At 62.5% G+C, this 23,679-nt stretch overlaps 2 protein-coding genes across 5 annotated transcripts in view; one reads left to right on the plus strand and one right to left on the minus strand.

The window, feature by feature from the left end:
- PI4KA (phosphatidylinositol 4-kinase alpha) overlaps positions 1-23,679 on the minus strand; it is a 59,829-nt gene that overhangs the window by 11,929 nt on the left and 24,221 nt on the right. For 2 of the 3 annotated variants that reach the window (XM_086349128.1, XM_086349127.1), the window contains exons 14-32: positions 23,017-23,149; positions 22,160-22,255; positions 21,647-21,830; positions 21,169-21,272; positions 20,296-20,464; positions 19,834-19,884; positions 8,972-9,080; positions 8,550-8,686; positions 8,269-8,402; positions 7,873-7,955; positions 6,379-6,449; positions 6,178-6,302; positions 5,505-5,586; positions 5,286-5,369; positions 5,111-5,200; positions 4,691-4,810; positions 4,422-4,514; positions 3,966-4,122; positions 3,746-3,873 (exon numbers count right to left, since the gene is read on the minus strand). In XM_086349128.1, the coding sequence (XP_086205254.1) occupies positions 3,746-3,873; positions 3,966-4,122; positions 4,422-4,514; positions 4,691-4,810; positions 5,111-5,200; positions 5,286-5,369; positions 5,505-5,586; positions 6,178-6,302; positions 6,379-6,449; positions 7,873-7,955; positions 8,269-8,402; positions 8,550-8,686; positions 8,972-9,080; positions 19,834-19,884; positions 20,296-20,464; positions 21,169-21,272; positions 21,647-21,830; positions 22,160-22,255; positions 23,017-23,149 (2,150 nt within the window). Of the gene's footprint in view, positions 1-973; positions 3,345-3,745; positions 3,874-3,965; positions 4,123-4,421; positions 4,515-4,690; positions 4,811-5,110; positions 5,201-5,285; positions 5,370-5,504; positions 5,587-6,177; positions 6,303-6,378; positions 6,450-7,872; positions 7,956-8,268; positions 8,403-8,549; positions 8,687-8,971; positions 9,081-19,833; positions 19,885-20,295; positions 20,465-21,168; positions 21,273-21,646; positions 21,831-22,159; positions 22,256-23,016; positions 23,150-23,679 lie in introns of those variants that run through there. The other variant, XM_086349130.1, reaches the window with a different exon arrangement.
- On the plus strand, positions 10,957-17,557 carry SERPIND1 (serpin family D member 1). Of its 2 annotated transcripts, none has more exons than XM_086349150.1 (5): positions 10,957-11,171; positions 13,429-14,318; positions 15,133-15,406; positions 16,549-16,693; positions 17,013-17,557. In XM_086349150.1, the coding sequence occupies exons 1-5, from the start codon at positions 10,972-10,974 to the stop codon at positions 17,202-17,204; spliced, it is 1,701 nt and encodes a 566-aa protein (XP_086205276.1). In that variant the 5' UTR covers positions 10,957-10,971; the 3' UTR covers positions 17,205-17,557. The 2 variants fall into 2 exon arrangements, with proteins under 2 accessions (XP_086205276.1, XP_086205277.1); XM_086349151.1 differs by lacking the exon at positions 10,957-11,171 and adding an exon at positions 12,093-12,488.

Raw genomic sequence — 23,679 nt, forward strand, 5'->3', positions numbered from 1 at the left:
AAAACATCTGCTTCACTGACTATGCCAAAGCCTTTGTGTGGATCACAACAAACTGGAAAATTCTTAAAAGACATGGGAATACCAGACCATCTTACCTGCCTCCTGAGAAACCCGTATGCAGGTCAAGAAGCAACAGTTAGAACCGGACATGGAACAATGGAGTGGTTCCAAAATTGGTAAAGGAGTATGTCAAGGATGTATACTGGCATAGTTGACTTATATGCAGAGTACATCATATGAAATGCCAGGCTAGATGAAGCACAAGCTGGAATCAAGATTGCTGGGAGAAATATCAATAACCTCAGATATGCAGATGACACCACCCTTATGGCAGAAATTGAAGAACTAAAGAGCCTCCTCATGAAAGTGAAAGAGGAGAGTGAAAAAGCTGGCTTAAAATTCAACATTCAAAAAACTAAGATCATGGCATCTGGTCCCATCACTTCATGGCAAATAGATGGGGAAACCATGGAAACAGTGACAGACATTCTTTTCTTGGGCTCCCAAATCACTGCAGATGGTGACTGCAGCCATGAAATTAAAAGACGCTTACTCCTTGGAAGAAAAGCTATGACCAATCTAGACAGTATATTCAAAAGCAGAGACGTTACTTTGCCAACAAAGGTCGCCTAGTCAAAGCGATGGTTCCCAGGGGTCACGTACGGACGCCAGAGTTGGACCATAAAGAAAGCTGAGTGCCGAAGAATCGATGCTTTTGAACTGCGGTGTTGGAGAAGACTCTAGAGAGTCCCTTGGACTGCAAGGAGATCCAACAAGTCCATCCTAAAGGAGATCAGTCCTAAAAATTCATTGGAAGAACTGATGCTGAAGCTGAAGCTCCAATACTTTGGCCACTGGATGCGAAGAGCTGACTCATGGGAAAAGACCCTGATGCTGGGAAAGACCGAGGGCAGGAGGAGAGGGGACGACAGGGGATGAGACGGTGGGATGGCATCACCAACCGGATGGACCCGAGTTCGAGCAAGCTCTGGGAGTTGTTGATGGACAGGGAAGCCTGGTGCGCTGCAGTCCATGGGATCGCAAAGAGCTGGACGTGACGGAACGAGTGAACTGAACTGACTCCTTTCAGGGCAGGGAGGTGGTCAGATTCTGAAGATGCCTTAGAGGTAAAAGGTCGACCTGACAGCATCTGCTAAGGCTTGCTGTGCAGTGAGGCTTCTTTCTGGGCATTTACAGCCAGGGGGCGGCGGGGCCAGGCTGGGCCCGTGCACTTGAACCAGGGGCCAGAATTCCCTCCCACCTCAGTGGCACTAAGGCCCAGATCCCTGTGCTGCACGAGGTCAACAAGGCTGCTCGCGTTTTATCTTCCCATGAACCCAAAAAAGACGGCAGGAAGCCGGCAGGGCTCGCCTCCGAGTTAGGGCTGCAGCTGATCTGTCTGCCCACCTTCATGCCCTCTGTAACAGCACACACTGCCTGGTAACAGCAAAGTCCAGAAACTGAAAACACAGCAATAAAGGGTGCGGCCCCTCTCTGCTGAGGCGTGGCCGGGTCCGGCCCTCAGCTCCCTGTGGAGGCGCGGCAGGCAACAGCCGGCCGGCATCCCTGAGCCCGCAGCAAGGGCCAGAGGACAGGAACCAGCGTGGAACCGGGGGGCCGACGAGTGCGGTGGGCAGAGAGCGTGCCAGGAGCGGCTCTCCACAGGTGGTGTTTCCCTGGCACGCCCGGGGCCAGCGTGAAGGCTGCCATAAGTGGCGGACGGTCCTACCAAGGCTGAGACCTCGAGCCAGCCTAGTGACCGGTGACGGCAGGAGGCAGGCTGGAGTCTCACAGACCCCAAATAAAAAGCAAAGCGCTGGGCAGAAAAACCCTTCCCAAAGCCCTCTCCTAGTTTTGGTGAAAAAATAAGAAAGTGAGGGCGGAAAGTGAGGGCGGGTGTAACCCAGGAAGCGCCACCCTTCTCTGCCAAGCCTCCGCCCTCAGGGCGTGGCCTTCACTGCAGCCACCAGACACCAGGCGGAGCCCCCGCCGCCCAGGCCCCGTGGGCGAGCGGGTCCACAGGCACCACCTTTAGCACAGATGACCCTGATGCTAGTTAACCAAGCAGGCGAGAATTATCAAGTAATCGCTACAAATATATTCAAAGGTAGAAGAGGTGAACAGAGATTTGTCAGCAAAGAAATACAAAGCGTAAGAAAGAAATAGGAACCCTAGGTCTGAGAATTATAATACCTGAAATAAAACTTAATACTAAAAGTGGATTACCAACAGCACGCGTAAGGCAGGAGAGCGTCCGGGGACACCGCACGGATCCCCCTGAAGTGGGCCAGAGTGCGAGACGGGGAGAGCGGCCCACGGGAATGCCGGTGTCCGCGGGCACGGCCACTGTCTCGAGGTCCGAGACGAGCCCAAGTGAGGAGACGGGGAAAATGGGGTAAAAAATATACTCCATGAAACACTGGCCTGAAATTTTGCAAGTGTGATGGAAAGTCTGAAATCTCTAAATTTAGTAAGTTCAACAAGTCCCAACATAAAATACACAGGAAATCATACACAGGCACATAAGACTCAAGTTATTAAAAAATCAAAGATCCGAAACAACACAAGTGTCAATTCAGGACCGCAGATCTGGGAAAACCTGCCACTGTGCAGGATGAAGGTGCGTGTTCCCGCTGCCTGCAGCCCAGAGTGTGGAAGAGAACCGCAGACCTGGGCTCACAGGAGCATGTGAGGAGCAGACATGGTTTGGACAGACCTGCCAGCTTAGGAAAAGCCCAACAACACACACAGCCCTACAAGGTGCGTGTCACGCACAGCAGCGACACAGATGCAGACGAGTCACGCACAAGCTCTGATGGGACGGCACGCAGCGTGACCACAGAGCCCCCTCCCCACAGAGGTAAGAGCCGCGTGAGGTGGCCAGGTGGGCACAGGGTGCAGGGCCCATGCCATCACCCTGGGCATGCGGTCAGAACCTGCCACGGGCCCTGAAGACAGCCCAGCCCCGGCCAACCTCCCTCTGTGTGGGCAGGGCCAGTGACCCCTCACCTCAGCCGCGAGTGTGCCCCTGCCTGGAACACCCCAGTTGCATCCTTGGAAATTATCCAGCTAACCCCCTCAGGGGCAAGAACACAGAACCCCCTTCTGACCATGCATCTCAGCTTAATAAAAGCAGGAAAAACTAGGCCCGTCCATGTTACCATGGAAGTTAATGGGACTCTTGGAAACACAGATCTGTTTTCAGATGTTTCAGACGACCTTCCTCTCCTTGGGCCTCCAGCAGGAAGTCCAGAAACATGGACAGGGGCTGCCTCCTGGGCGGCTGGGACCTGGTTGCTGTGGATGAGCACAGGCACCCTGGTGGCTCAGACGGTTGCGTCTGCCTGCAGTGTGGGAGACCCGGGTTAGGTCCCCGGGTCGGAAAAATCTCCTGGAGAAGGAAATGGCAACCCACTCCAGTACTCTTGCCTGGAGAATCCCATGGACAGAGGAGCCTGGCGGGCTACAGTCCAAGAGTTGGACACAACAGGGATGGAAGCCACCGGCAGAGCGAGGGCTCCCCCTGCCGAGCGCTGGGGGAACAACAGTGTCAGGCAGCGCCGGTCCCTGAACCCAAGAACCCTCTAACCTGGGAGACGTTCCTGGGGTCAGGCTTTCACAACACCGTCTTGCTGACATGCGAGGCCCCGGGAGGACAAGGGGGCTTGCCCGGGGTCTCCATGCTCCACAGCCAGGGGGCCAAGGCTGGTTCTCCACCCCTCGGGCCCCATGGCCAGCGTCTTACCGGCACTTCCACCCCGTTCTTGCCGGCCAGCAGCCACTCCCAGCAGGCCAGGGCGGTCTCCATGCCGTGCTCGTTGAACATCTGCAGGGGGCCCCAGCACAGGTGGTGGAGGAGCTGCGGGTCACAGTCTGCAACCAGGGGGTGCCGTTCAGAGGCCCCGACAGGCAGGCCCGCGGCCCCCACCCCCACGCACGGCCGGCCGCGGCCCCTGGGCCAGCACCTCTGCTGCTGATGAGCATGGCCGTCAGCTTGAACATGGCCTGCGTGTACTGCTGAGCGTCACCGGCGCCCAGCGCAGCCTTCAGCTCCTGGACCATCATCTTGTTCAGGTCCGATGTGTGGCCTGTGGCGTCCGAGAACCGGATCATCCCGTACACCTGCAGGCAGCGGAGGTGCACGTAGCCCGGCCACCCTGCCCACGGCTCTGTGCCCGCGCCGAGTGCCAGGCTGTCCCCGCAGCCCAGCCCTGCCCCCAGAGCTCCTCTCCAGAAGCACCTGCTGCTCCCAGCGTTCTGGATGGACCCCCAGGGCAGGGGGCTTCTTGAGTCAGATGTTTTTTTCTTTCACAAGACTTGAGAAGAGCTCCCACCCCTTTCAAAGACTGGACCTTCCGCAGAGATGGACCTCCCGCCACCCCCAGGCGGGGAGGAGGCGGGCGGGCGGGCAGGGGAGGTACCTCGCCCGCATAGCGGTTGCGCAGGTTCAGGGAAGCCATGAAGTTGGAGTAGTCCTTCTTGACACAGGCTGGCCGTTCTGTGAGCTGTGTCGCCTGCAAACACACCTCAGTGGCCGCGCCGTCCAGCATGACCCCATCTACTGCGTGGACCGGATCCCGCAGAGGACTGGCCGCCACTCTCCGTCAGAAGCACAGGCTGTAGCTCCTGAGCCTGGGGTCTGCTGCGAGCTCCCCAGGCGGGGGCCGGCCCCCAACACCCGCACACGTACCCCGAGGCTCGTGCTCTGCTTGTTGTAGCCGGCGTAGTGCAGGACGCTCTCGGTGGCCATGGCCAGCCCGGTGTGCTGCGACAGCCCCGATACCCAGTTCTGGTGCTTGCTCAGGTACTCCTGTCACGGGACCCGGTCACCTTGGAGGCAAGGCACGCCTCTGCGTGGCAGGGGGGCTCCAGCCGAGCCTCCAAGCTGGCACCACCCCGCCGGCGCCACACTCCCCGGTCAGCTGCCCTGAGCCCCTCCGCAGTCCCACTGCACGCCCCAGCCCGGACTGGCACATCTGCCCCAGGTGCCCCCATGTCCTTGGCCCGTCACACCAGAGCCGTGTGTGGTTTGAGCACACCATCTGGGTAAAGCTCCCGACAGGTGGAGGGAGCTCACCAAGGCCTCTTCCCGCTGACCTCACGGAAGTACCTGCAGGTGGGACTTGGTGACCGTGGGCGCCCACTTCATGGCCTCCTGAAGGATCATCCCGCAGCGCGCAGCGAAATCTTTGACAATGCTCTGGCAGAGGGGGTGAGGGCAGGCAGCACTCAGCGCCCCAGGACTGGACTGTGGCCCCGGGCCCCGCCCGGCCCCACCTGCCTACCTCTCGGGCCTCGTAGGTGTCTGGGACGGTGATGCGGTAGGGCACGTCGGGAATGTCGTAGTATGGCTGGTCCTTGTGGATGTCCTGGAAGCACAGGGCCCGCCTCACACCACATCCCCACAGGCGCCTCCCTCCCTGCCCCTGCCCATCTGTGACGCGCGCCCCCCACCCCCCACTTGGGGCGTGAGGCAGGCTCGGCGGGGCGGGTGGGGCACTCACAGCGCTCAGCGACAGGGACAGGGTCTGCAGGATGTCCAGCATGGTCTTCAGCACCGTCCCGCTCCAGAGCAAGTGGGGGAACCTGCACCCAGAGCCCCCTGCTCAAGGCCCAGAGCCCCCCGCCCGGAGCTGTGCTCCTGAGACCACCCAACCCCATTGTCCTGGCCGCCCTGCTCCCCACGGGGCCCTCTCTGTTTCCATCCACAGCCCCCTGCTCCCACACCGAACAGGGCAAGACAGGACCCTTGAACAACAGGGGCTGGGGCACTGTCTGCATACGCAGGAAGTCCAAGTGTAACTAGCAGCCGTGTGTGTGTGGCACCTTGGGGTACACAGGAGGAGCTGCCGGGAGCCGGGGGCTCACGGAGCAGGCTACAGGTGTGGAGACCGGTTCAGACACGCCCTCCGGCCCCGCCTGGACGGCAACTGCTCCGGCGACCACAGAGGCCCGTTTGCTGTCTGAAGCCGTCACGGGGCCGTGGGGGCAGGCCCGGGCCGCCCTCAGCACCCTCCCGCGGCAGTCATTCCCACGAGGCTCCCGGCACGGCAGGGACAGCGTGGGGTGCAGGGGGTCAGGGTGGGCCTGGTCCTCCTGTGGGCCAGGGGGACACCCGGGGCCTGGGGGGGCCACGGCTGGGGGGCGGCACGCGGCGCAGCAGGGAGTGGAGCTCACTTGTCCACCAGCCCAGACAGGTACTTGTCGGCGACCCTGCGGATGCGCTTGTGGACGTGGTTGAAGCTGACCAGCAGGAACTGCGCGTGCCGCTCCAGCTCCTCCTCGTTCTCCCTGGTCTTGGCCTGGGTTCGGAGCACACACGCTGCAGGCCCTGCACGTGCATTCCGGCGGGCACGCAGGCGCCCCCCCGAGGCTTACTTTCTCCGCCATCATGTTCAGGAAGGCGTCGAACACCTTGTCGGCGACGGCGATCACACACTGCATCATCCCTGTGACACAGGGGCGTCAGCGGGGGCCGCCCGCCCCCCGGCTGCTCCACCAGCCCCTTACAAGCACCCCTGTGACACAGGGGCGTCAGCGGGGCCGCCCGCGCCCCCGGCTGCACCGGGATGCTCCCCCAGCCCCTTACAGGCGCTCCAAGTCAGCACACGGCCCACGCAGCGACGCAGCAGCCTGCCTCTGCTCTCTCACTAACACTGGCAAATAGCGCCTAGGCCATGCGTCTCTTCTCTCTGCTGCCTCAATTTCAGTACCTCTACGTGGTTTCACCCCTTTCCTTACGTTAGGTTCGCTTCACTAGGGCTTCAGTGACGGGCACGCTTTGATGGCACAGAGAGGTTCGAGTGTGGTCCTGCTGGGACGGTGAGCCTCGGTCTGTGCACAGCACCCGGGGGCCTGCGAGTCCTCATGTCTCACAGACTCATGTCCCGAAAGCTCCCCAGGAAAGGAGGACACGGCCTTAAACCAGGCGTGGCCCGCAGGTCCTGCTGCTGAGGCCTGTGGGAGCCGCTGGTTCTGCTCAGGAGCAGCAGGCCTGCTGCGGCACGCAGGGTGCCCCAGGAGGAGCAGGTACCCCATGGCGAGCTGTCTGCTCTTGGCTGACCAGCCCCTCTAACCGCTGCTTGTGGGACATCTCTGCCCATCAGCTGCGGGGCACCCTTCCTACCTGGTCACTGACACCAGGGGTGGCCCTACACAGCTGCCCGACCTCTCCCTGGACCCCGTGGCTCTTTCCTGGTCTCCCTCTTTCCTGATCACATGAGAGAAACAACTACAGTCGCTAATTTACAAACACTTGGTGGAAGAAATGGGCTTCCCTGGGGGCTCAGTTGGTTAAGAATCTGCCTGCAATGCAGGAGACCTGGGTTTGATCCCTGGGTCGAGAAGATCCTCTAGAGAAGAAAATGGCACCCCACTCCAGTACTCTTGCCTGGAGAATCCCCATGGACAGAGGAGCCTGGCAGGCCGCAGTCCGTGGGGTCATAACTTAGTGACTTGTCACTGAACCATAACGACTTAGTGACTAAAGCACCAGCAGTGGAAGAAATAAAGTTAGACACACACACACACACACGCTCACAGGGACACGTGCACACCACCTCCCCAAGGCCCTCAAGATACACGTCCTAATGTATCTTCCCTTCTTTTAAGCAAAACCACAGAAACGGATCCACGTTTGGGTTCTGCACCCTGGCCTTGGTCCTCGCAGCAGCAGTGTCCAGGAGCAAGACTGCTCCTCAGCCACGAGCTGCCCAGCACAGCCCCGCTCCCAGGGGCCCGGGCAGGCGCTACACTCGTGTTTCTGAGGCGGCATGCGGCGCCGCGGAGCTGCCTTCTCCACGTACACAGGGAGCACTCTCCGCTTACACCGCTGAACCCCGGCGCACGTCAGAGGCCCCCGCTGCCACCTACCGGACTTGTCCTTCTGGATGGCCTTGTCCTCGAAGTAGCAGAACATCACCTGGAAGCGGGCGGGGTCGCTGGAGCGCAGGACCCTGCAGGGTGGCCTGGGTGAGCGCACAGCTCGGGCCCGCAACACTGCCCAGTGGGCGAGGCCGCGAGAATGGCTGCCCCCTCCCAGGGCCGCCAGGGCCATGTGCAGGGCTGGCGGCTGCTCTGGTGACAGTTCAGCGGCCTGGCCCCAAGCGCAGGCGGCCGCAGCACTGGAGCCCGGGGGCATCGGGGGCTCAGGAAGGAGGTGCACACGGGAGAGTGGGAGCCCGGGCTGGCACTTCTAAGGACGCTGATGAGCCAGGAGGAGCGGCACAGCCCGAGCCGGGACAGTGCACACAGGGCCAACCCGCGCACCTCATGTACTCCAGCCGGTAGACGGACAGCAGGTAGGTGGACATGGCGAAGTCCAGCTTGCCGATGAGGGCGGACACCTCGGGGGCCGGGTCCAGAAGGTTGACGATGGTGCTGCGCAGCTCACTCAGCTCGGCCTGTAGGCGGCGGGGCTGCGTGAGTGCAGGCGACCCCACCCCGAAACCGGCCCCATAGCCACGGACACGCAGGACCAGCCCTCTCATCCCCAGGAGCTTCCCCAAACCCCGCCTGGAGCGCCGTGCTTGGCAGGGAGGCATCCTTACAGGCGTAACCGTGTCGTTCTTCATGGCCGAGTTGTACTGGAGGACGGACCGCAGAGGCTCTTTGCTGGGAAAGGTGAGCAGCGGGGACTTGGTGGCGATCTCACAGACCCCCTCATACCACTCCTCGGGCCAGAGTCCTGCGAGACAGGGAGGGCTGAGGTGCCACCTGGCTCGGGAGGCGCCCCACTGGGGCCCTGCTGAGAGCAGCTCTAGCCATGGGCCCCGTGCCTGTCCCCAGGATGGGGACAGAAACAAGTCCGTTTCCTAAGCGGGGCAGGGTCCCGAAGGCACGTGGTGTTCCCAGAACCCTAAACCACGTCCTCACGGTGGAGGCAGCAGCCACACTGGCCGTCCTGCACGTGCGCACACGCCCTGTCAGGACCCTGGGCCTCGCTCTGCACTGCCCCCGGGGGGGCCCCTACCTGAGCCCTCCACGGCGAACCCCATCAGCACCGAGTACAGCCAGAAGTCCCGGAAGAGCTTCTGCAGCCTCGGCTTCGGCTCCTTGATGGGCGGCAGCCGCCGGGTGAGCTGGTGGAGCAGAGGCAGAGAAGGGGGCTGTCTGCACACGGAACTGAGCCCTACGGACGCGAGCCCATGACCCGCCCTCCAGGCCTCCTCTCAGAGGAGCGGTCACCTGGCCTGGGAGGGAAGGCCGGACTAGCGGCCCCCAGCAGGCTCCCTGAAAACCCTCCCGAGCCCTCGAGTGCAGGTGGGCTTCGCGCTGGGAGGGACCAGCTCTGCTTCACTACCAGGAAGCAGGCGGCAGCTGCCCCAGGACCTCGGCCAGGTGTTTACAGGTGGGCAGGAGAAGGCAATGGCACCCCACTCCAGTACTCTTGCCCGGAAAATCCCATGGAGAAGCCTGGTGGGCTGCAGTCCATGGGGTCGCTAAGAGTCGGACGCGACTGAGCGACTTCAGTTTCGCTTTTCACTTTCATGCATTGGAGAAGAAAATGGCAACCCACTCCAGTGTTCTTGCCTGGAGGATCCCAGGGACGGGGGAGCCTGGTGGGCTGCTGTCTATGGGGTGGCACAGAGTCGGACACGACTGAAGCGACTTAGCAGCAGCAGCAGCATGCAGCCACCAGGCTGCAGGAGCACCAGGCCCGAGGCGGGGGAGCGGGGGGTGGGGGGCAGGGAGGCGCGGGGACCATGGGCAGAGCCCAGCGCGTGAAGCAGGTAACAAGTGAGCTGCTTGAGACTGGACTCCCTGCACCCCCAACCTGACAGTGTCCGCCTGCACGAGTGCGTGCATGTGTGCGCGTGCATGTCTGTGTGCATGTCTGTGTACGTGCGTGTGTGCACATGCGTGTGCGTACATGCATGTCTGTGTGTAGTGCACGTCTGTGTACGTGCGTGTGTCTGCATGCGTGTGCATGTGTGTGCGTGTGCATGTGTGTGCGTGTGCATGTGCGTGCTTGCGTGTGCGTGTGCATGTGTGCATGCATGCATGTGCGTATGTGCATGTCTGTGTGCACGTGCGCGTCTGTGTACGTGCATGTGTGTGCGTCTGCGTGCGTGCGTGCATGTGTGTGCGTGCATGTGTGCGTGCATGTGTGTGCATGTGTGTGTGTGTGCATGGGTGTGTGGGGGGCTCAGGTATGGAGAATGGTGACAAGTGCCCACAGCTCCTGGCGGACGCGTGGATCCTCCAGAGCCTCTGGCAGAGGTCCAGCCCTCACACAGTGCTAACCACCACTGCAAGCGGGGCTCCTCAGTCCAAATGTGTACTACGATCTCTAAGCACCAAGTACGTGCCAGGTGGTGGCCAGGAACAGGGTGATGCCCACTGCTGTGGGGGGATGGCAAGATGGGCCCCTTCACCCACTGCGGGTAGGATGATAACCAATACGACACTTCTTGGAAAGTGAGTTCAAAACACGCATCATAAATGAGATACCCCGGGGCTTCCTAGCGGTCCATGGTTACTACTGGACTCGCACTGCCAGGGCCAGAGTTCAACCCCTGTTCGGGGACAGAGATCCTGCATGCTGTGCAGCACAACCCAAACAAACGGAACCCCACAAACTAGACACAGAGGCGACCAGGGCCAACGGCTCCTGCGAACGCCCTGAGAACCTCTGGAGATCCTGCATGCTGTGCAGCACGACCCAAACAAACAGAACCCCACCAACTAGACACAGCGGCGACCAGGCCCCGGAGCCTCGGCGTGGCCCTGCTTTCCCGTGACACGGGAGTGGGGCTGGGTGTCCTGCAGGGACCAGGCACGGCACGCAGGCCTGGGCCAGGGTCTCCTCGTGGCGCCCCCGGCCGAGAACTGAGGTCGGCATGCATGGTGGTGGAGGGCTACCCACGGCTGTCATGTCCAGGGTAGCATCCGAGCCACCCCCATGACACAACTCAGCCCTGGCCGCAGAGTCCTGACGGCTCGTCCACATGGAGATAGACGGGCCTCCAAATGTGGAGTCGCAGCTGCTGGGCGGTGACCAGGCACACAGCGGGGCTTTGTGCTGACGAGGCTGGGGGGCGGTGTTCCATCTGCGACCTGTGTACTTTGGAAGACCGCGACTGCAGCCCAGCACCAAAGGTCACAGAAGAGCGCGGCCGACCTCGGCCGATTCCACCCCTGCAGAGCCACTTCGCACCAGCGGCACAGAGGTGAGTAGGTCTCCAACCCTTCTGCGGGGTGAGAGGGGGTGACAGGCTTCTTTCTCTTTCTGGCGACACCTTCCAACAGTCCCTACCACTCTTTTCAGAAGGGGAAGGCCTTCTGTCCATTTTACCTGCCCGTTAGGAGGGTCTGAGCGAGCTTAAGGACCTGAACTGGGCACGGGGCTGGGGGTGGGGGTGGGCATCCTGGTTCTGGGGCGTCGCAACTGGTTCAGAAAAATGTGTCTGTGTGTGTGTCACATGTGTGCACACATGTGCAGACAGACCTGGTGAGCCTGGGGACAGGGGCCCTGGGGTGGCGAGCCTGGGGACAGGGACCGGGGAGTGGCGAGCCTGGGGACAGGGCCTGGGGGTGTTCCGTGCTGAGTGAAGTCCCGTCCACTTTAAGAGCGTCCTCGGCTCCGTCAGCCGCGCTCGTCCTGGGCCGGGAGACAGCAGCCAGGAGGGGCAAGGATCACCAAGTCCAGGCCCTGCTCCGTGTAACCAGCTGAGGCGGTGCCACAGAACATGCCCAGAAAAGCAGGCTTTTGCGTGATTTACCTTGAGAAAGCACTGCTTCTCTTCAAACATAGTACCCTGGATTTAAATACAACCGAGCGATAATTCTGAGGCATCTTAACTCCTGCAATGCTGAATGCCAAGGCTACAGGGAAATGTACCTTCCAGGTCCCTAGCTTTAATCCACAGAAAGTGAGGTCTCAGAAGATACACCCTGCTCCCTCTGACGAGAGCGTAATGAACGTGACAGGATTGTCAGCATGGAACACACAACAGGACACGAGACGCTCCCACGTGTGCTGCCTGAACACGGGCAGACACGGACGTCTTTGCCTCCGCCTCCCTGTCGGCTCTCACTTCCTCCTCCTGAACCCTTGATTACTCAAGCTGGGGCTGTCTAAGCCTTTTTTTTTTTTAACTTGAGAAGAATACTTTCAAGCACAGCCTCAACAGGAGACCTTCGGCAAACAGCTTCCTTTCTCCCCCCTCCCTTTTTAAGTGTCCTGCCATCAGTATCCACATTCAGTTCTGCCCAGAACCCTGGCCCAATCCTGCTGGCACCGCGCACCTTAGACCTGTGTCCTGAGCGCAGGCGATGTAGGGGCAGCGTCTGCGACAGGCTGGCGGGAGGGGAGGGGCCGGGAAAGACAACAGAGGGGTCAAAGTCAGGAGCCACGCGCCTGTCCCTCTCCAAACCGTGGTGCTCCAGGCGTGCGGCTGACCGCACTCAAGGGGCTGAGGGCTGAGCCCTAGACACTGCGGAGGCGCCATGACCCTGGGTCCGGTAGAGCCTCCAGCCCAGCGCAGGTGGGACCCGCATGCTGACACCCAGGGCAAAGCTCCTGGCCTGGCCCCACGCACGGGCAGAGGCTCGGGCAGGACTCACTGAGCTCCAGGGGGCATCGTGCACTGAGCCCATCCTGAGGCCCAATCAACCCAGCTTCACCTCACGGGAGCCCGCAGCGCTCTCCCTGCCTGGGTGGGAAACAGGTCCTGGTCCCCAGAGGCCCAGCAGGAGACGGCTGCACACACGCACACTGAACAAGACGCGGCCCCTGGGGAACTGAAGGGATGCTGGGTGCAAGAAGGCAGATGTGCAGGGGAGGGGCGGCAGGCAGACGCCCCCTGGGGCGCCCCGCTCACGAGGAGGAAGCCCCTCAGGCCTCTGGCGGTAGCTTCTAACAGCACCCCCCGACACCCTAACCCAGAGCGCTAACCCAAGAGTGCTCTTGGTGGAGATGGGGCCCTCCCTCCCACAGCAGTGGGCAGTGACTGGCAGATGGGAGAACGCGCACACCTCACCCCCCGGGCTGTGAGCAGCCCGGGTAACCCCTACACTGCAGACACGGCTCAGGTCATGCAGATTAGACCCTCACGGACTCCCAGGACAGGAGGTGGCCCCCCAGGCCCCTGCCAGCAGCGTCCTTGCGAGCCCTCCTCACTGCACGTGGGCCCCTGACCGACTGGGGGACACTGCTGTGCCTCCAGGGCCCTGGGTGTCACTCGGAAAACTGACCCAAAATTCAGTACCCGAGTGAAAAGGAAACTCCCTGGGTCTCCAGGCCCCACGGTTTTGCCCACTTTCCACCAGGGGTTCTGAGTGGTGCTCACAAGACCCCACAGAACGTCAGGCGTGTCTTTCTGTCACCAGATCCTAAAGCGTCTGGGGACGGGCGCCCGGGGCCCCACTGGTGTGTGTGGGGGGTCCCCAGGCCGTCCTCACATGTCTGCTCTCCCCCCGCTCCAGCTCCTCCGGGATGTGGTGCCCGCTGCGCCCGCTCCTGCTGGCCCTCCTTCTGGCATCTGCGTGCAGGACCCTCGGCCCGTGGGGGCAGCGTGATGATGGCGGGGGCGAGCCTGAGTCCATGGAGCCCCGGTGGGGGCGGCTGAAGGGCAGCAACGCGAGCGGGCCCCTGCCGCCCGCCGCCTTCCACGAGGAGAACACCGTCACCGGCGAGTGGGCCGCGGACGGGGAGGAGGAGGAGGACTACCTGGACCTGGAGAAGATCTTCGGGGAGGACGACAACTACAGCGACGTCGTGGACGCGGCCCCCCCCATGCACCCCGGGGCGGGCGCCGGCAGCGTGCTCCCGCTCTTCCCCGGCAAGAGCCGCGTGCAGCGGCTCAACCTCCTCAACGCGCAGTTCGCCTTCGACCTGTACCGGGCGCTGGCGGCGCGGGGCGGCGCGGCCGACAACGTCCTCCTGGCGCCCGTGGGCGTGTCGGCAGCCATGGCCATGCTCTCCCTGGGCCTGGCGGGCGACACCCACCAGGAGGTGCACACGGCCCTGCGCTTTGCCGAGTTCGTCAACGCCAGCGCCGCCTACGAGCTGGGCACCGTCCACAACCTGTTCCGGAAGCTGATCCACCGCCTCTTCCGCAGGAACTTCGGGTACACGCTGCGCTCCGTCAGCGACCTGTATGTGCAGAAGCAGCTCCCGGTCCGGGACGACTTCCAGGCCCAGGTCCGGGACTACTACTTCGCCGAGGTCCGGGCGGCCGACTTCTCCGACCCCGCCTTCCTCGCCCACACCAACCGGCACGTGGCCCGGCTCACCAAGGGCCTCATACGAGACGCGCTGCAGGACGTGGACCCCGCGACGCAGATGCTGCTCCTCAACTGCCTCTACTTCAAAGGTAGGAGGCGGCACGGCCCCGGGGCAGACATGCGGGCAGGGCGGCGGGGCCTGCAGCCTCCACCCTCACTCCCCCTGCAGAGCCAGGCTTAGAGTGGCTCGCAGGGCCGGGGAAGGTCCCAGCGAGGAAGCCTGTGCTTCACGCCTCGCTGCAGCCGTGACGGGCCACTGCTGTCAGCGTCTCCGTCTCATGGACGCAGAACTGCACTGCTGCTCTAAGGAGCAGCGTTGCTCAGCGTCCCCTCCAGCCCATGTTACACCTGAGTTCGCGCCTTTCTCTGCAGCAGGCCCACCTGGACCTCAGCTTTTTTATTCTCTTTCGGGATGGACCAAAGGCTGGAGACAGGCTGGGCTTAAGGAGCTCACGTTCACACCCCCCTCCTTCCCAGACAGCTGGGGCGGGGAAATCAAGCCTGTATCTAGAGCTACTGCTCTGGGCCAGCAGCGATTTACCCCCAAACCCCACACCCGTGCACACAGGCTCCTGGGACCCCAGAGATAAGGCCGCGCGGGTCTGTAAAGCCTAGGCCCTGCTTGCAATGCCCTGTGGGCACCCCAGCCAGGAGACCTCAGCGCCCCCCACCGCCCAGGGAGCCGGCAGGCAGCCAGGAGCAGCAGGGTTGCGGTGCAGCCGTGCGCGCCTGCGGCCAGGTCAGCCTCTGAGCAGCGGTTCTCAGGTGTGGTCCCCGCACCAGCAGCGTCGGTGCCACCCGGGTCTGGCCCAAACCAGACGTGCGGGTCAGACCACGGGGTGGGCCTCGCAGCCTGTCTGAGCGGTGATGCTGTCACAGAGGCCCTGCTCCGTGACCTCACAGGGTCCTGGGTGAACAAATTCCCGGTGGAAATGACACACAACCACAACTTCCGGCTGAACGAGCGGGAGGTGGTCAAGGTGCCCATGATGCAGACCAAGGGCGCGTTCCTGGCGGCCAGCGACCAGGAGCTGGACTGCGACGTGCTGCGGCTGGAGTACGTGGGGGGCATCAGCATGCTTGTGGTGGTCCCACACAAGCTGTCCGGGATGAAGACCCTGGAGAGCCAGCTGACACCCCAGGCGGTGGAGCGGTGGCAGAGGAGCATGACAAACAGGTGCCGCGGGGGCGCCGGGCCACGGGCGCCTTAGGGGAAGGGGTGCGGTCCCCCAGGCTGTTGTGAACTCAGCCCAGAGCTCTTGCTCGGCCAGAGGCGATCAGAGCGCAGCGGCGAGAAAAGGCGCGGGACAGGAGCGGCGCGGCTCTGCCACACGCCCGCCCCACCCCCAGGGTCCCTGTCAGGACAGGCTCTGTGGCTGGTCAGGGCGGGAGGGACGCATCCGTCACCTCTCCGTCTTCCTGGGCCAGTGTGAAGACGTGACCCTGGTCCGGGCCTCCCTGCAGGACCAGAGCGCACAGACGGAACCGGAACTGGGGGAAAGGCAGGCCTGCCCAGGAGCCAGGCCGCGTCATGCCCCTTATGTTTACTTTAAGGACCGTCCCTACTGGGCTTCCTTTCTAGTCTGACTGCCCACCACCTCTGCCCTGAGCTGGTGATTGGGCCGGACCACTCTGCTGTCCCCTGCTCGGTCCATCTGGCACCAACCGCCAGTCAGCGTCCCTATAGCCCCTCAAACCTTCTGTGGGCCCCACCTGCACGACACAGGCCGGCCGCCTGGCCCGCCCACGGCCCTGCTCCTGCCCCAGCCAGAGGAGCCTGTCGCTGCCTCCAGCAGGCCCCGTTCAGGCCCCAGGTCTTGTCCCCACTCCTCCGGGATGGCCCGGCAGAGGACACGGTCTTGTCCCTCGGACGCTAACAGACTGCTGTGCGCTGTGGCGTCGCACGCGGGGTCCCGGCCCCAAGGGGGCAGCGGGTGCATGCCGCGCGTGTGCCGTGGAGCACGGAGGGCGGCAGGCCAGGTGGAAAGGCAGGTGCTGTCCCTCGAGCGCGCTGAGCTGCACCTCAGCCCCTTACACGTTGAAGTGACAGGCGCCCACTGGCACACGTCGTCAGGTGCCTCTGGGCCCCGAGCCAGGAAGAGCTCTGCCATCAGGACAGGGACTCACAGGGCCGAGGGCCCCGGCGCACAGCAGGAAGCGCTTCTGAGGAACGGGGTTAGAGGGGTGGTCTCCCCATCCTCGCCGGGCAGGGCTGGACGTGCAGCGCACAGGCCGCAGGCTTGCGTGGCTGCGACGTCTCAGGGAACGGGGCTCCTCTGAGACGCGCTGTGGGTAAAAACGCGCTCTCTTCCCGACCAGGACGCGGGAAGTGCTCCTGCCCAAGTTCAAGCTGGAGAAGGACTACGACCTGGTGGGCGCCCTGCGGGCCCTGGGGGTCACGGCGCTCTTCGACAAGCACAGCAACACCACGGGGATCACGGGCCAGAGGATCGTCATTGACCTGGTAACACCCGCCCTCGCCCATCCCGTCTGGGGAGGGCCCCCCGAGCCCCTGCCCCGCCTGTGGACCCTGGGCCTGCCCCGCGGGCGCCCCGGGGACTCCCACGTGGCCGTGGTGCGCACCACAGAGGTGACACCGTTCACCCCCTTACACAACACGACCCCAGCTTAGCGGACGGGTGGGCACTGAGTCCCGAGAGCTGTCCCGACCCACTGAGCCTGGGCCTCCCTCGCCACCCCGCCCCTTCCCGGGAGGACACACAGCTCTGCGCCCCGCCCCGAGTGTGACCGCTGCCCCTGATGCGCCCTTGTGCCCGACGCAGTTCAAACACCAGGGCACCATCACGGTGAACGAGGAGGGCACACAGGCCGCAGCCGTGACCGCCGTGGGGTTCATGCCGCTGTCCACCCAGGTCCGCTTCAGCGTCGACCGGCCCTTCCTGTTCCTCATCTACGAGCACCGCACCAGCTGCCTGCTCTTCCTGGGCCGGGTCGCCAACCCCGCCAGGCCTTAGTGGCGGGGCTGGGCGTCTCGAGTGCTTTGGGGCATCCGCAATTCCGTTTCCCTTCTGACAACCACCAAGAGCTGCTGGCGCCGGGACCACGTGGCCCGGCCCCCTTTCAGGAGACGTGGGCGAGGAGGCAACGCGTGCGCCACCAGACCAGCAGGACGGCTGTCGCTGAAGGCGCTGGCGCAGACACCCGGCCCCTCCTCACAGTCACCCCAGGCCAGCAGCGCCCCTCTGCCACCCAAAGCTGCCCCCACTGTGGAGCACGAGGGAGCCCAAGGTGCCGACAGCCAGCCCCTCCTTGAGCAAGGCACAGCCGCTCAGAGCACAGCGTGGGGTTAATAAACGTGCCGCTTTTACCGGGCGTAGTCTCCTTTCATAAGACGAGTAACTGAGAGAAGCCGAGCTCACACTGCCCGATGCCCCAGAGCGCTGGAGGCTGAGAGCGACCTGAGGGCCCCGCAGGGACCCAGGGCAGGGCACGCCCTTGGGGCGGAAACGGCGGTGCAGATGGGACCGGGGGCCGCGTGCCCGGCGTGGCCTTAGACCCACTCCCACACCGGCGCTCTGAGGTGAGCTCTGTGCTTTAGGCTCCCCGTCTGTGAAATGCGGGTGGCAGCCCCGCCTCGCAGGACTGCGGTGAGAATAAAGTGGGTCACTGCTTGAAGGCGTTCAGGTCAGTCCTGGGCCAACCACCCAGCCTGGGGGTCCTAACGGGGGCCTCGCTGGGCCCCCGCCCTCCTCCGCCTGAGGTGAAGTACAGACTCTGCTGTGGACAGATGCCACTCCCACGAGAACAGGCACAGTTTTCAAAGGGGCCCACGAGCTGAGAGTGTTAGTCCACAACCTCGTGTTACGACACCGGGAGAATAAGTAACCTGCCCAAGGCCCCGGAGCTGCAAGGGGCCGCCAGCCGAGCAGCCTGGGAGCACGTTTTCCACGGCCTGTCACGTGGCTGTGCTCCAGCTGCAGGTTCCAGCTATGGAACCTGGGACATTCTGAGGAGCGTTCACAGAGTCGCAGGACACAGCCCACGACCCTCAGGCAGAAAGGAGCCTCGGAGGCCGGGGAACCGGCTCCCTGACCCCAGGCTCCAAGGTCACCCAGGAGGGAATGGCTGCCTTAGGGAAGGAACCCCCGCTTCCCGCCCAGACCCACTGGCTCGTGCCCTCGACAGAGTAACTCAGGACAGTGTGCCACAGAAAGAGTATAGAATGTCAGAGCAAACAAACATCGAAGGAAGTCAGTGTCTCCCTGCACGTCCGGGTTGACCCGGGAGCAGAGGCCGGAACCACGCTCTCCAGGCTCTGTGTTAAGCAACAGAACCAATATTTGTCCCCCCACCCCCAGCATAACCATTAACTTGCTGACTCCACAGAGCCCAGACCGTTCATGTGACGGTCACAGCAGTGACGCAGATGGCTTCAGGTGAGCGAGCACTGGCCTGTCACTGCTAACAAGTCTGCCCGCCCTGACCACCAGCCCCCGGACTGTCACCCCGCCTTTCGGAGCAGCTCTGCTGACAGAGTGTGCATTAGGGGGCTGGGACAACCACTAGGACCCCACATGTGGGGCCAGGACTCCAACCCCTGCCCCGGTGACCCTAAAACCTGTGTGCTAAATCACAGCTGCACACGTGTGCTGAGTCACTTCAGTCCTGTCCAACTCTCTGCGACCCCATGGACTGCAGCCCGCCAGGCTCCTCTGTCCATGGGATTCTCCAGGCAAGAAGACCGGAGTGGGTTGCCATGCCCTCCTCCAGGGGATTCTCCTGACCTGGGGATCGAACCTGGGCCAGAGGCAGCATGCTCCCTCTACACAGCCTGTGACGCCTCACCAACAGAGCTGAGAACTACATATACGCTAGTTGGCTGTGGGCTCCTGTCCACCTCAGCCAGCAAACACCGCAGCCCCAGCAGCCCCCAGACTCAGATGACGAATGCCCCCAGAGCAGGCCCCGAGACCCCTTTCCTGAGACACGGATGGACTCTCCACCCGCCCACCTGGCCTCCACTTCCAGGGTTGCCCTGCAGCTGGGGGTCAGCCCCTGTGGAGCCCCCGCTGTGGGGACACATGCGTTCATGCTCGAGATTCGAGCGACGAGGGAGCTAGAGGCGGAAGCAGGGGCTCCACCCCAGGGCGTGCTGAGGGGGCGCTCGGGAATCACCTGTGTAAACAGAGCCGGACGTGGGCCTGGCTCAGGACTGGCAGCTGTAATGCTGGCTGGAAACTGCCTGGCATAAGGGCCACTTGGGAAGAAGTAGGGCAACCCAAGACAGGACAAGCAGACATGAGCCCTCGGCACAGCAGCACACAGCAGGGACAGGCTCGCACTCCCGGGCAGGGCCCCGAGGGCTGCACCCCTGGCCCAGGGACCCTGAGGGCCCAGGCCCACCAGAGGGGAGCAGGCGGGCGGGGCATGGGGGCGGCGCGGGCCTGGCCGCGGCGGGGAACCAGGGAGGGCAGGACACAGGGAGGGCCCGGTCAGAACCCACACCCAGGGACACGCCGTCCGGTCTGCTCAGCTGGTCAGGGGGCACGGAGGAAGCGAGCCTGGCCACATGGCCACACACCCGAGGCAGCCCCTGCGGAAGCACCGCAGCCAAACTGGAGACACGGACGTGCAGGTACTCACCACTGCGATCACAGGGATGAGCACGCCCAGGTTCCCCGCACTGCTGGAGGCCTGTTGGGGGACAGAGCCAGGTCACTGACCAGCACCACTTGTTTCATTAAACAGAAAGATAGAAGGGCCCCACACGCATCGTGAGAAATGAAACTCCTTCAAAACGAAATGATGAAAGACGTACAGGGAGACAGGTGAAGACGCTTAACCCGACAATCAAGAGGACACACTCAAAGCCACACGGGGCGGGACGTGTCCACCGTGGTGGCTCCGCACAAAGACCTCACACCGTCACAGGCGCGACGCCTGGAGAGCGCCTGGTCCCCCTGCAAGGTGCCCGCCTCAGACGCCGCCCCCCAGAGGGCGTGCGGCCACCTGCCACCCGCTTTGTTCTCACCACCTCTCCGTCCCACTCAGCCCGGAGGGTGGCCCCCACCAGCCCCCACTCCCACAGGGCCTGGCGGTGCCAACCTTGAGGGCGGGCCCCTTCTCGCTGGCCCGCTCACTGGCCCGCTTGCCCTCCAGCCCCAGCTGCACAAACAGCTCCAGCAGGTTCATGAGCAGTTCGTCCACGAGGTGCTCATCCTGGATGTTGGCCGCGATGTTGGCCAGAGCGTTGATCACCGCCAGCGAGCAGTGCCTGTGGGAGCCAAGGGACAGACGGATGGCAGGAGGTGAGCGAGCGCAGTCAGGCCAGCCCTGGGGTCCAGGGGCCAGGCTCCCGAGGCGGCGGCAGCGAGCCTGCGGACGAGCAGCCCCAGAGCCAAGGGCTGTCGTGAGGACACACGCGGCGCCACGCACACACACGGCTGGTGAGCGAGCTGAGGTCACGGCCACCCAGCTGCCTGCTCCCCCAGGGGGCAGGAGGAGCGAGGAGGACCTCCGCCCCTCCCTGTGCCCTGCCTGGGCCTGGCCAAGCCGAAGGAGGTCCTGTAAACACAGCAGGAGTGTCTGTCCTCGGGCGTCGCATCCGAGGCTGCAGTGCCCGCACTCAGGACCCCAAGGATGGCATGGGAGCCCTCGCCGGTGTGCCGCCCTGACCACAGAGGGGCGTGAGAGCTCCCTTACGTGCAGGCTCGGGCTGGCCAGACTGTGGCGCCGCTGCCCAATGGGCAGGCTGACCACGGGCAGGCCAGGCAGGGTGCCATGCCCACCGGGCATCGGGCAGGCTGGGTGTGAGCAAGGAGGTGCTTGCTGACGGCAGCGAGGGGCAGGCCATCCCCCCCGGGACGCATGGATCTCTGGCACATGGTGCTTTTGTGAGAAGCAGCATTGATTTACGGGACAAGACCCGAGCGGCCCACTTTCCAAGGATGGACCGCGACAGTGAGGCAGGAAGCTCACCTGTAGCCGTGGTCCTTGTAGTCCTTGGTGGCCGAGTACACGACCGAGCTGGCCTTCACGCTGATCTGCTGAAAGAGGTTCCACACCTCCTGGTAAATATATTGCTGGAAAAGGAGGAGGGACCTGTGACCACATCTTGCCAGGAGCGCCCTCCACGGACACCCAAAGGGAACACGCCATGGGCCAGGGCCGTGGGGCCTGCAACTGCGCCAGGCCGCCCCCTGCAGCTTTACGCAAACCTCCACGCACACAGCTTCCACCTCCACTCCAGTCTAGTCACGTCAGCAAGAACTCAGTTCAAGCCGCTTTACCTGGCCATCTAGGAACCACTACTCTGAGCTCCCTTACTTGGGAAAAGCCTTGGCACCCGGTGTTCAGGAAGTTGGGAGCACGTGACCCTGGGAGAGCGAGTCTAGTCTGCACTCTCATGCTCCTGCGAGTCAGCGGAGCTTCCCGCGTGGGCCTGTGGCTCCCTTACGTTTCCGGTGATGACCAGGCAGCCCAGCTGGTCGATGATGAGCACGTCAAGCGGGGAGGGGGGCTGGCAGAATTTCTGCTGCAGGATCTGCAGAATGGGCTCCATGACCTTTGGGGTGTCCCTCAGGGCCACCGCGATGTGTCCCAAGGCTCGGATGGTGTGGTCAGGAATCAGGTGTGCATCCCTACAGAAGGAAGGACACGTGACCTGGGAACGGAGCTCCAACACAGGGTGGGAGATGGAGCCGGGGGCCTGGAGCCCAGGGTCGTCAGCCTCTCAGAGGAAGCGCACATCTGACAGTGACTGCCTGGGCCCTGCCAACGCCAGCACCAGGCAGGAAGACAGGGCTGTCTAGCCCAAACAGCGTCCGGGGGGACACTCCAAGGTGGGCCTCAGCGGACACGGTGGGACAGACCCAGCACCCGACTCCGTGCTGGACTAGAAAGAAGCAGAGGCGCGTGAGCAGCAGCCAGCCCGAGCCTCGGGGTCCGCGTGCTCCAGGACGGGGCGTACTTATCGCTCTCCTGGGAGATGTACAGCCGGTTGGAGAGGCTGGCCAGGAAGGCCTCCACGATCACTGGGTCCACGGTCAGGCCCGCCTTCAGGCACCTGAGCAGGGTGAGGCAGCACAAGAATCAGGTGAGTGCTTGCATCTGGTTTGGGTTTAGATTTTCTGTCTCGGGTTTGTAGGGTTTAAAGAACGGCCCTGGATGCACTTCCCCCAGAAATCTGAATGAACACCGAGACACAATGAATTCAAACAACAGCTTAATGTCACACCACTGATAAACGTCTCAGTCGGAGATAATAACTTCACTGTTTTGCCCCAAACTGCTTCCTTCAGAATGCCATACTCATCCCAACTCCAATCAAACTCCCTGAGGACTTCCTGGGTCCACTGGCCTGCCAGCCAATGCAGGGGCTGCAGGTTCGATCCCTGGTCCGGGAAGATCCCACAGGCCGTGGGGCAAGTAAGCCCATGAACCCCAGCTACTGAAGCCGTGTTCCGCAGGAAGAGAAGCCACCGCAGTGAGGAGCCCGTGCACCCCAAAGACAGAGCAGCCTGCTCGCTGCCACCAGAGAGAGTGCAGCAACGAAGAACCAGCCCAGCAAAAACAAATAATAAACAAATAAAGGTGAACAAACAGACCTCCCTGCTTCTTAACAAAAGTCACAGTAAGCAGGTGGTTCAGAGAATGTTACAGCTACATGTCGGGCTTTGAACTGCATGGAGAAATGCTGTTCTAGAAGGAACTCTCGCAGCCCCAGGAGCGTGGGGCCTTCAGGCATCTCTTGCTCCCCACGTCTGGGTCCCGGGCCATGGGGTCTGAGGTGAGTCTGACAGAGTGGCCAGGCTCTCCGCCGCCCACCTGCAGACATTGTCGATGGCAATGTCCCGAAGCTGCTCATACATGGACGGCTGGCTCTTCTTCCCCGATGCTACATTTAGGGTCGACTCGGCATGCTCATTGGTTACGCTGATTTTTATGTCATTGCCAGCAACTGAAATTGAAAATTCAAATGTGTGTCTGGTTGAGCCCGTCACGTTTCATGCTTTTGTCTGAAACTCAAAGCTGAAACTATATGTGGATTGCTTTTAATCATAAAAGTAATCACTCTAAAAGATTTCTCCTAGCATTTCAGAACCCAGTGTGTCAGACAACAGAAGGGATGATGGGAATGTTTACAACGATGGACACTTAAAGTTACAAGGTGATGAATATGTACAACAGTCACATCTTAAGTAAGGAATGAGGCAGGGCCATGTGCCCTCTCGCGGCCAGGGATCACAGGCAAGAAGCCGGGAAGGTGATGAGGGTGAGAGCAAGGCCCTCAGTCTCTGACTGAAGGGAGAGGACACGCCCACCGAGCGGCACTTAATTAACCTCACTCACTGCAGGTCAGATGTGGTCTGGGCCCACATTCTCAGGGCACTCACTCTGCAGGTTGCCTGGAGAGCAGGTGCCAGAGAAAGATGGTCTGGAGGGAGGGGCCTTGGAGGGCAGGGCCTGGAGGGACATGCATAGGAGGGC

Source organism: Bos grunniens, chromosome 17, assembly GCF_055505025.1.
Source record: "Bos grunniens cultivar Pamir isolate PY7600 chromosome 17, Bosgru_T2T1.0, whole genome shotgun sequence".
Classification (NCBI taxonomy): domain Eukaryota; kingdom Metazoa; phylum Chordata; class Mammalia; order Artiodactyla; family Bovidae; genus Bos; species Bos grunniens.